The 18,183-nt window shown below is 37.6% G+C and overlaps 1 protein-coding gene across 1 annotated transcript; it reads left to right on the forward strand.

Moving 5' to 3' along the window:
* The first annotated feature begins 480 nt into the window (after positions 1–480).
* Positions 481–1,487, forward strand: LOC138873489 (uncharacterized). Its single transcript, XM_070151959.1, has 4 exons — positions 481–882; positions 948–1,045; positions 1,133–1,257; positions 1,378–1,487. The coding sequence occupies exons 1-4, from the start codon at positions 481–483 to the stop codon at positions 1,485–1,487; spliced, it is 735 nt and encodes a 244-aa protein (XP_070008060.1).
* The last annotated feature ends 16,696 nt before the right edge of the window (positions 1,488–18,183 follow it).

The raw sequence follows: 18,183 nt of genomic DNA on the forward strand, positions 1-18,183 counted from the left end.
TTTCTCCAAGGCACATTGATCAAGTTAAATCAACTAACAAAGGAAGAAATAAGCAAGTAAAGGAGACTTCCACTGCCCCAACAGGTAGAGTACAAACGAGAAGAACACTTACTAAATCCCAGAATCAGTACTGGATGCAATAATTTAGAATATGAGATTATTAAATATGATGCAATCTTTTGAGAGGCTGATCACAATGCAGAAACGTCACCATTTTGAATTTATTGGGATTCTTGAACCTATGCAACAGTCCGGTAAGATAGAAGGAGAATAGGATTGGCACGGGCAGTGGAAAATGTGTCAAACAAAATATGGGCTTTCATTTATGAAGTGTTTGAGATTACAATTATACATAATATGGTTCAACAATTGACTTTGAAGCTAGTTCACACTGAAACTCATGTGAAACTCATACTCACATTGGTGTACGCCAAATGTAATGCTATTGGGAGGATAGAGTTGTGAGATTTATTGTATGTAATGGCTATTGATATGACTGTTCCATGGCTTGTGAGAGATGATTTTAATGTGATTTGGGATGAGGAAGAGAAGTTTTGCAGGCTACTAATGTCTCTAAATGAAGTTGATGATTTTAGACACCACATCAACGCCTACAACTTATCAGATTTGGGCTTTAAGAGGAGTATTTTTACCTGGTGGAATGGAATATCAGAGGAGGATTGCATATTCAAAAGGCTTGATCGTTTCTTAGGAAATATGGAACTCCAGCAAACTTTCCCTAGTTTGGAGGTTACACATCTTTCCAAAATAGGATCTAATCATAGACCTATGTTATTGAAGTGTGACATCGAATCTTCTCCTATCAAGAAATCTTTCAGGTTTCTGAATTTTTGGGTTAAGGATAATACTTTTAAGGATGAGGTGAGGAGAACTGGAGTGTTGATATTCGCGCTGATCCTTTTATCCTCTTCAATCACAAATTAAAGAAGTTAAAGAAAGCATTGTCTAATAGGAGTAGAGCAACATATGAAGACATTTTTCAGAATATTGCAGACCTGGAGGAAGTTGTTTTAGTACATGAAAGGCAATTCAAGCATATCCTACTGAGTTGAATAGAGCAAGGCTGCATAATGTTCAAGCTGAAATGATCAGATACCTTTCACTTGAGAAGGAGTTCTGGAAATAAAAATCTAGGATGTCATGGTTTAGATGGTTACAGGAACACAAAGTTCTTTCATGCTCAAGTCAATAGTCGACGAAAGAGATTGCAACTCAAGAGGATCCAAAACAGCATTGGTAACTGGATTGATGAGGAAGAACAAATTGCAGCAGAAGCAGTCAACGTTTTCAAAGATAAAATTTTGTGAAATTGTAGTCCCTAATGCATTCCCATTATTGATAATGTGCCTTTTTTAGTTAATATAGAGCAGAATGAAAAACTAATCAGCATGCCTACAAGAAAAGAGGTTAAGCTTACAGCGTTAGGATTGAATGGGGAATCTGTAGGAGGGCCAAATGTTTTATAGGTGCCTTCTATCATTCATGTTGGGAGATTATTGGAGAGAATATATATGCAATGGTTTTGGCTTTCATCAGTGGCCAATAACTTCCCAAATGTGTGACACTTACAAATCTGGTGCTACTGTCAAACAAGAAGGAGGTTACTACATTTTCTAATTTGATGCCCATAAGACTTAGTAACTTCATCAAGAAAATGTTCTCAAGAGTAATTCATGAAAGATTGGTGGAGTTGCTTCCTAACTTTATATCAGAAGAACGAGCTGGATTTGTAAAAGGTAGAAGCATAGTTGAGAATATGCTATTAACACAAGAGATTATCACAGATATTAGCCTTAGATCTAAAGTTGGTCCTAATATTGTGATTAAGCTCGACATGACGAAAGCCTATGATAGGTTGTCATGGCTGTTCCTGACCAAGATGCTAAGGAAGTTTGGATTTTGTGAGAGATTTATTGGCACAATGTTTGATATAGTAGGAAACAACTGGTATTCAGTGCTCGTCAATGGACAACCTCATGGTTTTTTCAAATCCTCGAGGGTTGTCAAGCAAGGTGATCCACCCTCACCTACATTGTTCATACTAGATATTGAAGCTCTTTTAAGAGGCTTGAATGCCCTGCATCTAAATCTGTATTTTTGTGACTTTGGTTTTCTAAAATGGAGTCCAAAAATAAACCACCTTGCATATGCAGACTGCACAATTATTTTTTCATCTTCTGATGCAACTTCCATAAGGCTGGTGATGGAAGTAATATATATTTATGAGACTACATTGGGTAGCTAGTAAACAAAGTCAAATCTGCCATCTATATGCATCACTCGACTAATTTGGAAGTGGGTAGAAAAGTAGAGAAAGTCACTGGTGTTGATACCCATTTTTTCTCATAATATTTTCAAAACTATGCCTGGGCATCATTTAGTATTTTTCATACAATTTCTGCATTTTAAAATATTTTACTTAATTTCTCCCAGCACTTTATTTATAAAACAATCACTGATTGCATCACGAATAGTTTTACAATAATTTTTGGGGCTTAATTTTATCATTTTCGTTTGTACTAAGTTTCAATTATTGCACAAATAGCCACATTTATATTTTTAGGATGCAATTGCAATTACTTTGTAATTATAGCCTATGCATGCATTATTACATTATTTTACCAGAAAATAGCCTTTTATATTTTAAAAATATTAAGTAATTATTTTAAAATATTTTCAGGCATGAAAATCATTTTTTACAACCTATTAGTTATTTTTAATAATTACTTTATCAATTAAACGGGTATTTAAAAAATGGCCCTCTTATTTTCAGATTTAGCCAAATTATCTAGCCCAATTTCAACCCCTAACCCATTAAGCCCACCCAAACCAATCAAACCCAACCCTAATTAAACCTAACCCTACCCGGTCCCTCCTAATTCTGGCTGTCGATCTTTGAGATCAACGACCCTCATTCTTTCTTACCAAATTTAAACAAACGACCCCCCCCCCAAACCTAATTTAATACACACAAACAGCCGCCCTCGAATCCCCCCCTCTCTGGTTCTCTCTAAGACCAACCCCTAACCCTAATCGCCGCCACCCAAACCTAGACCTAATCCCTTCGATTCCCACATATTCCATGGGATTTCATGGTCATTTGAGACCTCTACTATTCTCCTGCTTCTGATGGTTGTTCGACTCTGCTGCTCTATGAAAAAAATCCTAAAAGATCTAACCCAGATCTTGTTCGAGACTCTTTAAGAATCTACCTATGGTTACCTCCGTTTATAAGTGTTTTTACCTCGAGTTTTACGGTTCAAATCTCTGGTTCAAAACCAGATTCTCTTTCCCCCCCCCTCTCCTCTAAACCCTAATCTTTGGACATGAATCAGTCCCGATCTTTGTAGATTTGAAATAATTCTGAGTTTGTCAATGATTTTTCTTTAAAGATCTCTTATTTCTTTACTGTTAACCGATTTTTAGTACTGTATCACTTTATATTTTGGGTTCTTTGTTATCTACTGTTTGAATCTCTGCATACTTGAAATGTATTCAAGTTTTCGTAATTTTTTTAAGCTTCTCTTATTCCTTTACTATTAACCAATTTTTTAGAACTATGGTACTTTAGGTTTGATTTCTCTGATTTTGTTGTTCGAATCCCTGTATGTCTGAAGTGCTTTCTATTCTTTTCTTATCATTATTCAGTTTCAGGGACTTCTCAGAGCTAGGGTTCATCTTAAGTTCTTTTCAAATAATTTTTTCTTAATTTTCAAGTGTTAAACATAATTATTCCTTTACTGGTTGGGCCAATTTTTGTGTATGTGCTTACCCTAGGTACTTCTGTTTAGGGTATCGTTCTCTTCAACTTTCCTTCCATTATGTGTTTATTTCTTTCAATTAATTATCTTGGATGATTTTGTTAGAGATTTGGATCATATTTTCCCATTCAAATCAATATACTTTTGTGATTTTGCCTGTTTGTTTTATTCGTGACTTTAATTAGTACCATTTTCCTTAATTAGACTATTACTCAAATTCGGAAGTTTATATGGTATGATTGATTCCCTCACCTTATTTGAGCCCCAATTTGTACCATTGATTGGCTCTCCCTATTCTAAAGGGTCTTTCTCTGATTTTTCTGTATGATTTGATTGGTCTCTGATTACTCATATTGCCTTAATTGCAAGACTGATTACTTGAGTTAAGGTTTCTAACCCTAATTGACAGTTAAACCTACTTCTTTCCTTATTTGAAACTCATATCGAGTTATTTATGGGAATAATTCCCTGATTCTTTGCCTTGTCATGCTTAATTGAATATTTGATTGTTTTCCTTACATTATTTACAATATAAAGCTACCTTGCCTTATTTACCATACATTATTTGACTCCTATAAGTACAAAACTCTGTTTCAAACACAGACACACACACATACCTAAGAAAAGCACCTAAAATTCTTGCTCTCTCTCTATTGCAAACTTCTATCACTTATCTATTGCACTATCTAGTCGGCTGGAAGCCAAGAGTAGATATGGGATCCTATTTACCTCACTCTTTTATTGCAAATTCCAACTGGTATGCTCCCACTTTACTATCATGCAACTCTATGTATGAATTTAATTTGTGTACTTTCTATTCCCAACATGTTTTTTATTAAATCAGTAGGATCTTCTAGATTAGCCTGTCTATAACTAAACCTATGTGTTTCATGCTTCGTGATCTCAGTCAGCATATGTATTTCCATTTGATTATGTTGCATGATTCATATTATTTGGCTTAACATGTATGATTCCTCATAGTTAGTAGGCCTCTTCTTCTGCCTTGACCAAACCTACATTTCTACTACTATCACCTATTTTAATTTATGCTGACTACAATAACCTGCTTGCGTCTGTCTGGTTGAATCTATGTGTGCCCTACTCTCAATCTGTTCATTTCTGTTTAGTAAACTTCTGTGTATCCATATGAATTATACTCATGCTTATTTCTTATGACCAATATGACCCCCAACCCCTGCTCCCCTCTCTGTGTAGTTATTTGTTCTCAACATGCTATATGCCACCTAGTGTTAACTAATAAACTGAGCAGAATCTGGGAGTGGGAATCTTTGCTTTGGGACTTTGTGACCATGTTTTTTTCTTGCTATGTGATTGCTGAAACATTTTCTCAAGATTGTTGCAATGACTCTGTTTTCTTCTAAACTATTTTCTCACAACTACTTCTATTTTCAAACACTACTTCTACTCTTAGAACACCTAGGGTCTTTCCCTTTTAGTGTAAGCATTGCTTAGGGATCCTTAAGGTACTCTGAACTTTGACAAACTAGAGTTGGCTTTCCAAACTTGCTCTCAAAGGGTTATTTTGAAGGTTTTCCTAGTGTGAATATTTCTCGGGGTCCCTGAGGCTCTTGGGAACTTTGACACACCAGGATCCTATTGGGTGCACTATGAGATTATGGCGTTTGTGGACTGTTTGAAGGCCCGGTCTGACCGGTGTATCTTTGGGGCCTATATCCAGGCTCCCAAAAGTTGTAGTAATCTCATTTCTGTAATTCATTATCAGTGTTGGTTTGTAATAACTAAATACCTCCAGGGCACTAGGAAGGGACGGGTAATGCACGCTAGGATATATCTTAAGGTTGCTAGAATGCTTTAAGCTATGACCAAGGGGAGGGAATTGGGTAGCAAAAGATATGATGACCTGCGTGCTAACGTCATGTGTAGACCCAACACTAGGGGAATCTACCTGGTGCAGTCCTGTAGTTCCAATATAAATGTGCAGGAAGATCTACTGGAATATCTATCTGTAGTCCCAAATAAACAAGCAAGAGGGATCTACCGGGATATCGCCCTTAGTCCCAGTAAACACACAGCAGCAACGCGAAGAGTATTCAATTAAATCTAATTTCATACCAAGGTAAAATGGGTATTTATAACCTAACATGTTGCACAGAATTCAAATAAAGTAATTGAGCAAGTAAAGAAATAAAGTTAATTAGACATTCTTCCCTAAGCTAACAGTAGGCTTAAATTATAAATAATATAAACATGGAAGGAAACACAGAAAAATAGGATTTTAAACAATTAGTACATGTACGCACTCGTCACCTCACGTACAAGGCATTTCATATATCAACAGTACCAAATCCTAAGGGGAGTTCCCCCACACAAGGTTAGACAAGCCACTTACCTCGAACCGGCTTAAAAATCAACCCGGAACCACGCTCTTGCCACGAGTACTTGATTCCAAATGGCTCAAATCTATTCAAATCAATTGCATAATGTAAATATAACTTCAAGTAACTAATTTCACTAATTAATTCGAAGCTAACACGCGAAATTAAGAAAATTGCCCAAAAAGTCCCCCGGGCCCACGTCTCGAAATCGGGTAAAAATTACGGATTAAGAACCCCCATTCACTCAGGATTCTAACCATACCAAAATTATCCAAATCCGATGCCAAATCCCCAATCAAAACGCGAAAATTAGGCCTAAGAACTTTTCCAAATTTTCCCCCAATTTCTCACCCCAAATCTGAAATTAGATGATAAATTCTTGTTTAGATTAATGAGTTATAAGAAAAAAGGAGTTAAGAATCATTAGCCGCAAACTTCCTCCAAAAATCTCTCCAAAATTCGTCTCCTACCGAGCTCCTAATTCAATTTTGTGATATGAACTCAAAACCCCCGATTTAGAACTTTATGTTTTGCCCAGATGCGACCTTAATCGCGATCACGGACACTTCCACGCGATCGCGAAGAGAAACTTTGCTGGACCCCAAATTAACCTATGCAAATGCAATAATCCCTATGTGATCGTGATGTTGCACTTCTAAGCTCTATGCGATCGCGGGTGACCTCACGCGATCGCAAAGAGCAACTTACACTCCTCAGTTGCCTCACTTCTTCCTCTTCACGAACGCGGCATAGCCCACACGTTCGTGATTCAACTTTTGCCAATACTATGTGTTCGCACACCCTTTCCCACGATCGCATAGAACAAAATCCCCTCTGCCTCGTCTAAGCCTTCGCGATCGCGAGGAAGAAAAGTATCTAACAGAAAACCAACAAAAATCTGATCCTTCTCCAAGTCCAAAAATGGTCTGTTGAGCAACCAAAACACACCCGAGGCCCCTGGGACCTCAACCAAACAAGACACCAATCCTAAAACATCATTCAAACTTGATCCAACCTTAGGAACGCTCAAAACAACATCAAAACACCAATCTAACATCAGATTCAAGCCTAAGAACTCCAAAAACTCTCAATTTACACTTTCGATCAAAACATCTATCAAACCTCGTCTGAATGACCTGAGATTTTACAAAAACGTCACATTCCACATTAAGTAGCTACTCCAACATCCGGAATTCCATTCCGACGCCGATATAAAATCTCACTATCGAACCGGAAACTTCAAAAATTCAACTTTTGGCATCTCAAGCCTAAATACGCTACGGACCTCCAAAACACAATCTGAACACTTCCTTAAGCCCGAAATCACTCAATGGTGTTAACGAAACCAACATAATTCCATTCCAACATCGTCTTCACATTGCTCCGACTACGGTCCAAATTCTAAAGCTTAAGCTCTCTTTTAGGGACTAAATGTCCCAAAACACTCCAAAATTCAAAACAAATCATCCCGAAAAATCAAAATAGCAGAAGCAAACACGAGGAAAGCAGTTAATAGGGGATTAGGGCGTAAATTCTTAAATCAACCGGCCGGGTCGTTACAAAAACATAACACACGAACATCATACGACTAACCTAATTGATAACATACCCTCCTTAGCATGTTAAACACCTTAGTCTCACCCTAAAAGTACATGTTATATCATTCCCAACTTGTCGAATTTCGACGAAACATTGTTTTCTTAAATTCCTTTAGCTTCTGAACCTTCAAACCCTTTTTTGTACTTGTTGTTCATAATCTTCAATATTTGTAACCACCACATTAACATGATGAACTAACTTTTTAAACTTTTCAAAGATGATTTCATTTCTGATCTTACATAAATTTTCTTACGACGTACTCTTACGTACGGAAATATGGGGTGTAACATTATTCCCCTCCTTAGAACATTCGTTCTCGAATGTAGACTGATGTGTTGATCAGTCTCATAACCTATAGCTCTTACAAATACTTTCCATCTAGGCAACTGATCTGTGAATAAATCCAAAGGCCAATGCATTCCCTCCTTTAGGCCTCTTTCTCACACCACGACTTGTGGTTGGAATATTTCCAATCTCGTAATTGTTGTTTTAGTCAATCTCTAGGCCTCACTTTGTGAACATATATAGAACTATGACAAGCTGCCCCTCTAGAATTCTATAAGTGTACTAATGTTTTTAGCTCAGTACTTTGTCAAACTTATGACTATTGCTATATCTTGTTTCATAACCTCGGTTAGCTATGCTTATGGTTTTACTATATCTAGGTAGCCTATACCATACCACAATACTTACTTTGATTTATTATGACCAAGTTCTGCTACCCAACTCCAGGTTACTCTCTCGTTGCTTATCCTCTATGTATAAATTTAAGTCCCCTAATGCTTCCTCATTACTATTCATCTTAAGAATGATAGCCTAATCCCATCTCATACTTTGGAACATTCATCCATCTATTGTTGCTTCACCTTAATGTTGATCAATAATGTACCACTGATCACTTGAAACCTCTTATGTAATATATTATCACTAGGGCTCACGTCTCATCGGGGAACATCTGGAGTTATTTGCTTGATCCACTTCGGGATAGTACTATACTTCAATAATCGTATTTTTTTGCATCCTAATGTGATTCACCTTATGGGGTATTTTAATCATGTAATCTCTTCTCTTTGAATAATTATTCAATCGAAAGCCTAAATGCCATCCTCTTAACATTTATCACAATTGCACCCTTATTCTCCTACCAGGGTAGTATTCCATCTCTTCTAAATGCTCATAGTGTTGAACTCCTCCGAGTTCATTCAGGCTATACAGAGGATTCTATAACTTACGGAAACCATCAGCTCTCTTGTTTTGATGGGCTTAATCCTGGGGCTTTACCAATTGTCTTCACCTTCTCAATCACCTCTTCCAATCCTTACTCTTGTTCACCTAAAACCTTGTTGCTCTACCATACTTTAGCTTGCGATCTATAGATATCTATTTATAGTACTCACAACCTTACTTTAACTTTCTAGCACCATACATTTGCTTATGTGATTCTGGAACATCAAGCGAAACATCATGCCACCTCTATCTCTTATGTACTCTCTTAACTAGACCTCTCAGTACCTGGAAACCATAGGGTAGAAGATATGCTAGTAACAACACCACTATCATTTATGGATACTGAATCATGACACTTATAGCCCTCTATCTGAAGTCTGGACTAATACCAAGCTTCTGCAATTGAGTATCTCATACCATCGTTACCTTTACCTTACTTACCTTTAAATCTCGCATCATATATTTTGTCTCTTTCATAGCCTTATTTCCACATAGGTGGAATTCACATCCACAACTTGAAGCTCTAATATAATACTTGCATCTCTAGTGAATACACAATCCGTTGGGAGCTTTCATATTGACTTCTTATGAGGCTGGTACAATTCAACCTGGCTTTATTGTAAATTCGTTATAGAATATGGCTACTGTACTATCTCTTTTGTACCTCTGATCTTAAGAGTGATTCCGCAATGTTCTGAATCCCGATTTCTATACTTATCGGGGTCTAATAATCAGACTCCTGATTCACTTAGCTAATGTAACTCTTTAGTTTCCTCTTCTATCTCAGCCTTTGAGTAGGCTTAAGCTATCTTCCGATATGTGGCTCAGGGTATTAGTTATTACTTTATCCCATAGTGGACGCTATGGAACATCCATGATGTAACCTTCTAGCAAATCAAGCTTTTATATGTGATGTGGACTCAATTCTTTCTTTTAACTTATACTAGAGTGTCCGATAGCTGTATCATTGTCAACATACATGCTTCATGGATAACACTCTGAAATCTTAAGTGTGTTCATGATGTAATAAACTCTGCATCACAGATAGAATAATTTCTTTTGTGCCTTCTCAGCTTTCGTTAACAGTATGAAATTAGTTTTCCTGGTCGTTCTGCCACTTGTTACACGAATACTTGTCTTATCTTAGTGCCCACATATATTGGAATTTTGTGCAACTCGTATGATCTTGAATATTACTTTGGATTTTACTTTGCGTTCCTTAGTCACGATAGGTGCCACTTTCATATGGCCTGCATACAATATTGTAGTGAGGTTGTTATTACATGATCATTTCTTCTTTAGGCCACTATCCTTATGTTGAAGCCTACTTTCTTATTTCCTCGGCTAATCTTTTGTTGTAGTACATAGGAAAGACTCTCTGATTATTGTATGTGAGCTTATTACATCATATACATAATGGAATTTTTTATGTACTTACTCGCCTATAATCATCCTTACTTACTTACCTCTGTGCCTTTATGCTCGTAGGGTTACTTATGAACTAAGATTTTAATTATCTCCCTAGTGGCACTCTCTTTTATTTTTGTAATACTTATATGGTACTTTTAACTACCCCAACTCTTATATTAATATTCCTTAATTATTAGCATGTCATATCTGTGAGACTGAATTTCACTGTGCTGGGTTTCACTACGTTTATCTTGCATGATCTGCTGATTTATCTGAGACCTCTTGTATAGCCATAACTAGGCTCTTACTGAATCAACTACTAAGTACTCTCACTCAATGCTCATATTAATATTTCGTATACTCTCTCTCAGGTTATGTCCTTTGTTTTAACTTACCACTTGCACTAACTCGTTTAATTTAAAGTGCTCATTCTTGCATAAAGTTCTCGAGTCATAACATATTTGTAGGATCTAATAAATACAATCTCACCCCTTTCGCCTTTTTACCGCATTCTTCCTTTACTATTCCATAGTTACCTCTTCATCTTTGGCATCTTTTCACATCTTCATTGACTCCTACTCGCCTTCCGGTAATCCTTCTGTACCAAGGATTACTGAATTCCTTACGCACAAGGGTTACACCTAGTGTAACTGACACACTTAGTCCCTTAAGCTAAACTTTGCTCACAGTGCACTCTTTAGGGAAGTGTCTTCCTGAATGACCTTTAAAGGTTATTCTTTTGTTGTCCATTCAATTATTGTCGTAATGCAATCTTTGAAATTATCTTGTTTACTAGCCCATAATAATTTCTATTACTCAAAGAGTCTAACTTAGCCTTCTAGTAATCATGTTGGAGTCACCAACTCATTTCTCAAAATAAGGATACAACTTTGTGGCATATACTCTTTTATTGTCTCAAGGCCTGTCACCTCTTATCTTTTCCTTCATTTGACTATAGTCTTTGTCATCTTGTCATATTCTAATTTACTGTTATCACCCATTTATCATACCTTACTCGTAATGTTTCAGTTACTCTTTTTTTATTCTCCTGCTAATATATTTGTCTATTACCTTATTCTGAAAATTTCAACAAAATATTCTTCCACTTTTATCTCCCCTTGCTCCATCCCGCTGGCTCTTCGGGTCGCCTTATATTATCTTCTTACTAGGAACGAGAGCTATACTAAGGTGAATATTTATCTCTTCTAGGATTCTGATGCCTATCTTTTAAAATTTCTAAACATTATAGTATCCATATTTGACTATACTATTCCGAGTGCACCGCCTCGGTGTCTCACAAGGAAAACTGTTATCGCGTTAACAATATCCTTCAGAAATGTCATCTAACACTAAAAATCCATCCACCATTTTGGGTTACTCTAACCCCAGCTGCATCCTGATATCCCATCCTTCTCTTAAACTATATTTGTTAGCTTCATAACTGGGATGGGTGTGGCCAATTTTATGTACCATTATTACATTTCAAAGTAAACTCAGAGTACTTGTATTTCTCCGCTTGAATTGTAAATATTGATAATCTCCACTAACTGGGTACCTCGTACACTCCTTCACATTGCTTCAATTACATGTTGAAACTTAAACTTTTACCTTATGATACTCCCATGGCCTGCTATTCATATTCCCATCTTAGGGCCATAAGCTGGAAATTTGCACATTTGGTATGCACGATCGGATAGGGCCTCAAACAGAGCCATGTCGTCAAGAACTCCTTTCTATTAGTGCCCTTACTTGTTGCTATATTAATCCTCTAGCTAGCTGTAATTTTTTTAATTGAAAGCATCTCTATATCATTAACAAACATAAGTCTTGGCTTGAACTCTTATAACTCAACTCTATAGAACGACTTAGATTTGAAAGAAGGGTAACTGACTCCTAAATGCCTTGTAGCTTCCTATTTTTATAATGTGGTGCACAACACATCTATAAACAAGGCTCTACTAGACACGGCTTGTAGACTCCCTAGGAAAGAACGACTCTGATACCATGTTTATCACACCCCAAGCTTGAAGAGGCGTGGCCGACACCTGGTGCCGTACTCGGGCCGAGCGTACCACTCTGTAAATGTGGACTCTAGAGGGGTAACCCTAAACTTAGGCCAATGAGGCCATATTCTGAATCGTCTGAAAATATCGTCTCTCTCATCTGTGGGGTAAACATACCCAAATCTCTCTCTTTAACACACACACACACACACACACACAAACACACATATATATATATATACGAGGCATCCATGAACATCTACTGATATACAAACTATACAGGACTTGTCTACAAGCCTCTAGAGATAACTGAACTGTAGCATGGTCGGGACAGGGACTCGACCTACCAATCAAATTTGTATCTATAAAATGGACTCCAAGGTCTAGATATGGAAACTCCGAGGAAGTGGAGCTTACCAACCCAGTTGATGTTTGACTCTGTCTATTGGGAGGGTTTGTCAACGAGGACCTACAGGCATGAAATGCAGCGTCCCTGACAAAAAGGACATCAGTACGAAATAATGTACCGAGTATGTAATGCAACAAGATAACTGAAAACTGAAACTGAAATGATAATATAATAACTGAAAGTGACTGGGAGTCAAAGATAATATGAAGATATGCTTACCTGCTGATACAGGCTCAACTCTCTCAATATAGTAAGTAAAATAGTTGTCCGACCCTATAAGGCTCGGTATATATATATATATATATATATATATATATATATATATATATATATATATATATATATATATATATAACTGCTCTACCGTAGTAGGCTCGCTTATAGGCGTTCGACCATACTAGGCTCCATATCTCGGCCAACCGGACTCGCTCATAGGTGCTCGGCCACAGTAGGCTCGGTATATAACTTACCATCTGATCAGAGGTTTCCCAATAGGGGCCTGCCCATCGATTATAGCTCGATGGTAATAAAAATATTATAATACTATATATATATATATATATATATATATATATATACTCTTTGCTCTCTTGGCTGACAGAAGAGAAAACTAAACTGAATATGAAGTCCCGATAAGGGAGAATTGTCACGACCACGGTTCGCCCTCCGTGAACCATCGTGACGGCACCTAGTCCTCTACGACTAGGTAAGCCTAAATTGTGGAAGATAAACAAAGTGCGGAATAAAACAAATTAAAACAGAATGAAGAACGATAAAACAATGGTTAAAAGTGCCGCTCGACATACACAACACAACATTTCTCAAAACCAAGTACATTATCCCAAAACCCGAAAACTCATGGGAACACAAGCCTTTGGAATATCTAATAGTCTAACTCTAGAATATCTAACAAGAAAGAAATTACAAAAGGGCAATGTTTAACAGCTAGAATAGAAAGGGATTCCTCAGTCTACGGAAGCGGCAGATGTACCTCGAAGTCTCTAGAGTAGTCGCCTCCCTCAAGCATGGTAGGACTGAGTAGCGGTACTTGGATCTGCACATGAAAAACATGCACATAAGGGGCATGAGTACACCACAACGGTACTCAGTTAGTGCCAAGCCTAACCTCGATCGGGTAGTGATGAGGAAGGTCAGGGCCCTGCTGAGATTTAAATAAAATATAAAGATCAACAATATAGAACAGAACCATATAAAGAAGTACAACAATAAAATAACACACGATGTACAAGATAGCAACAACTATACAAAAACAAGGTAAACACGGAAAATAATTACAGCTCAACACAAATTATAACAATCGGGGATCTCCCATGATGCCGTCCTGTAGTCACATATGTGCATATCCAATGGATCTCTCGGGATCCCATCCCGTAGTCCAATTCATAGTGCGCGGGGATCTACCGGGATCCCGTTTCGTAGTCCTAAATATAAATACCCAGTACTGGGGGAATCTACCTGGTGCATTCCCGTACTTCCATGTAACTGTGTAGGGGGATCTACCGGAATCCCACATCCGTAGTCCCAAAATAAATACAAAGCAGCAACAGGAAAAAATGTACAGAAATGACAATATTCATATTAGGGCAACAAGTGATTGTAGCCTTACATGCTGCACAGAATTCAAGTAAGGCAGGTTGAACAAATAAAGCTATTAAGTCACTTAGACATGCTTTTCTAAGCTAACAACATGCTTAATAGTGCAAGTAATAGAAATAGGAAAGGAAACATACTAGTAATTACTTAAAGAAAACCGGATTTCCAACAATTAGAATAAGTACACACTCATCACCTCACGTACAAAGCATTTCAATTACCAAATATACCCATCCTAAGGGGAAGGTCCCCCACAAAAGGTTAGACAAGCCACTTACCTCGAACCGGCTTAAAATCAACCCATAACCACACTCTTACCACGAGTACTCAACACCAAATGGCTCAAATCCATTCAATTCAATTGCAAAATGTAAATAACACTTCAAGTAACTGATTCTACAATTAAATTCTAAGCTAATATGCGAAATTATGTAAAATGACCAAAACGCCCCTCGGACACACGTCTCAAAATAGGGTAAAATTTATATTTCCAGAAAGCTCGCACTCTCACGAGTTCAGTCATATCAAAAGTACCAAAATAAGACCTCAAATTTTCCCTCAAATCATCACTCAAAGGTCTCCAATTAGACAAGCCCTAACCCCCCAATTACCACTGACTTTCCTTAATTTTTCATGATTAAATTAATAAAAATCATTCCAATAACGAGTTTAGGGATCAAGGACCTTACCCCAATGAACTCCTCTGGAAATCCCCTTTGAAAAGTGCTCCCCAAGCTTCTTCCAGTTTTGAAATGATAAAAAATGGCTAAATTTCGTAAAGGCAAGAATTTTTATGTTTTGCCCAGCGATTTTCGCATTTGCTGCCCAGCGACCGCATATGCGGTCCTGCTTCTGTGGAGACAAGGTCACATATGCGACTTTTCATTAAAGGGCCAAATTCCGCATCCGCGATTTCCAATCCGCAGATGTGGTACCGCTTCTGCGGTATTACCACCGCTTCTACGGTTCCTGAAGAAATGACCTAATTCCGCTTATGCAACCACTGAGCCGCTTCTGCGGCACCTCACCTGTGGAACCCAAACCACAGGTGCGGTTATGACAGAACCAGCAACTGAAGCTACAACTCTAACTCCAAAATATTTCCGTCAACCATCCGAATTCACCTAGAGGCATTCGAGACCTCAATCAAACATACCAACCAATCCTAAGATATCATTCAAACTTGTTGCAACCTTCGAAAAGCTCAAAACAACATCAAAACACCTTTTTTTCATCGGATTCAAGCCTAAGAATTCGAAAAACTCTAAAAATACTCTTTCGATCAAAAACTCTATCAAACCTCATCCGAAAGACTTGAAATTTTGCATACACGTCATATTCAACACTATAGAGCTACTCCCACTTCCGAAATTCCATTAAGACCCTCAGATCAAAATCTCACTATCAGACCGGAAACTTAAAAAATTCAACTTTCGGCATTTCAAGACTAAATTAGCTACGGATCTCCAAAACACAATCCAAACATGCCCCTAACCCCGAAATCACCAACGGAGCTCACGGAACCATCATATTTCCATTCTGAGGCCGTATTTTATCTGTTCCGACTACAGTTAACTCTCCAACATTTAAGCTCTCATTAAGGGACTAAGTGTCCCAAAACTCTCCGAAACTCAAAACCGAACATCCCAACAATTCAAATTAGCAGAAATAAACTTGAGAAAAACAGTTAATACGGGATCAGGGTGTTAATTCTTACGATGGCCGTTATAAGACTAGGATAGTGTATACAAATTCGGGAGTATGAACTTCTCTTTATGTCTTGTTGTCAAACACATGTAGTTACTAGATCATGCTAAATGAAAGAAAGGTTTAGCCTGAACATACGTTATCACAATATTTCAAATCACCAAGTTGAACTCACCTCTTTGCACCTTAATCTACAAAAATGACAATAATACTATCCTTAAGTTACGAAAGGTACAACTATCACCCAACGAACGACAAATTTATTTTGTATAAAAATGGGAAGCATCTCCCCTATAATCCTTACTTCCTCCAAATTCAAAATAACACCAATGACACAAGAACACAACATATATATATATATATATATATATATATATATATATATATATATATATATATATATATATATATTATTTTTACAATTATATATACACCACAAAATACTACAATACAACCTAATACACCCCAATCTCTTCATACACAAAATGACTATTGTACTAGTGTCAAACAACCCGAAAATATTATAACGAACAACCAGCCCTCCACCCTGAATATACGCGGTGTTTCTCCACACCCTTCCCCGCAAAATCATTTTTATTTTTGCACAAGTAAAAGAACCGGTGACTCTGATCCGACGACATCGAAATGAATAAGCCCAAAGCAGTTATTTGCCCTGTTAGCCTTTGCACGACCTTCACACTATCCACGATCGTGATATCCTCTATAGCCTTGATATTATTGGGGTTGATTTCGATACCCCTATTTGACACCATAAAGACGAGGAACTTACCTGAGCCAGCTCTGAAGGCACATTTCTCCGGGTTAAGCTTCATGTCGCATTTCCTCAAAATTTCCAATGTTTCCTGCAAACAAACTAAATGGTCCTCTGCGCGCAGGGACTTGACCAACATATCATCAATATAGACTTCCATTGTTTTACCTATTTGTTCTTCGAATATTTTGTTAACTAGGTGTTGGTATGTAGCTCCTGCATTTTTTAGCCCGAAGGGCATTATATTGTAACAATATGTTCCAAACTTAGTGATAAATGAAGTCTTTTCCTGGTCCTCTGGGTTCATCTAAATCTGATTGTACCCGGAGTAGGCATCGAAAAAGGTTAGGGTCTCGTGGCTAGCCGTGGCATCGATCATACGATCGATGTTTGGCAAAGGAAAATAATCTTTTGGGCATGCTCAAGTCCTTATAATCTACACATATTCTAAGTTTGTTTCCTTTTTTAGAAACTACAACTACATTGGCGAACCACTCAAGGTACTTTACTTCCCGAATAGATCTTATTTTAAGATATTTGCTTACCTCGTATTTTATGAAAGCATGATTTACCTCGGACTAAGGCCTCCTTTTTTTGCTTCACTCGTTTATACTTGGGATCGGAGCTTATCCAATGTGTGGTGATTTCCAGTGGAATCCCTATCATATCTAAATGGGACCAAGCAAAGCAATCCATATTATCAATAAGAAATTGAATGAATTTTTTCCTGAGTTTGGGGGTCAATCCCGTTCCTAGATATACCTTTCTCTCGGGCATGTATTCGATCAAAATGACCTGCTCCAGCTCCTCGATAGTTGATTTGGTTGCATCTAATTCTTCGGGAATGAGGAAGATTTGAGGAATAAGGAAATCCTCATCTTCGTCTTCGATTACCTGTTGCTCCGACTCCATTGAGGCTCGAGGTGGTGATTGCTATTTGGCCTCCTACTTGCCTTTGGTGCTTGATTTCTCCAAGGTAAAAGGCTCTGGTATAGGAACCAGTTCCTCGATTGCAAACTTCTCTTTTGCAGCATGTTGCTCTTCATAGACTGTTTTCACTCCTTCCTCTGTTGGGAATTTCATCATCTTGTGAATATTTGAAGGTACTGCCCTTATGTTATGTATACATGTCACCTTAGATGACATGGAATCCAGTGTCTTGTATGGTCCCGGCTACGTTTACTGGCATGATAATCTCTCCTTTTGTTGTTTTACTTGCCATGTTGAAGCCATTCAAGACCAGGGATGCAGGTACAATCTGATCTTGTAGGCCGAGTTGTTCCACAACCCTCAATCTAAATAT

This window comes from Nicotiana sylvestris, chromosome 7 (genome assembly GCF_000393655.2).
Source record: "Nicotiana sylvestris chromosome 7, ASM39365v2, whole genome shotgun sequence".
Classification (NCBI taxonomy): domain Eukaryota; kingdom Viridiplantae; phylum Streptophyta; class Magnoliopsida; order Solanales; family Solanaceae; genus Nicotiana; species Nicotiana sylvestris.

Coding starts and splice junctions, on each gene's coding strand:
- LOC138873489 (XM_070151959.1), top strand. CDS start 481: ATGGCTATTGATATGACTGTTCCATGGCTTGTGAGAGATGATTTTAAT. Junction 1,046..1,132: donor GTTGTTTTAGTACATGAAAG/GCAATTCAAGCA, acceptor TCACTTGAGAAG/GAGTTCTGGAAATAAAAATC. Junction 1,258..1,377: donor GAGGATCCAAAACAGCATTG/GTAACTGGATTG, acceptor TGCCTTTTTTAG/TTAATATAGAGCAGAATGAA.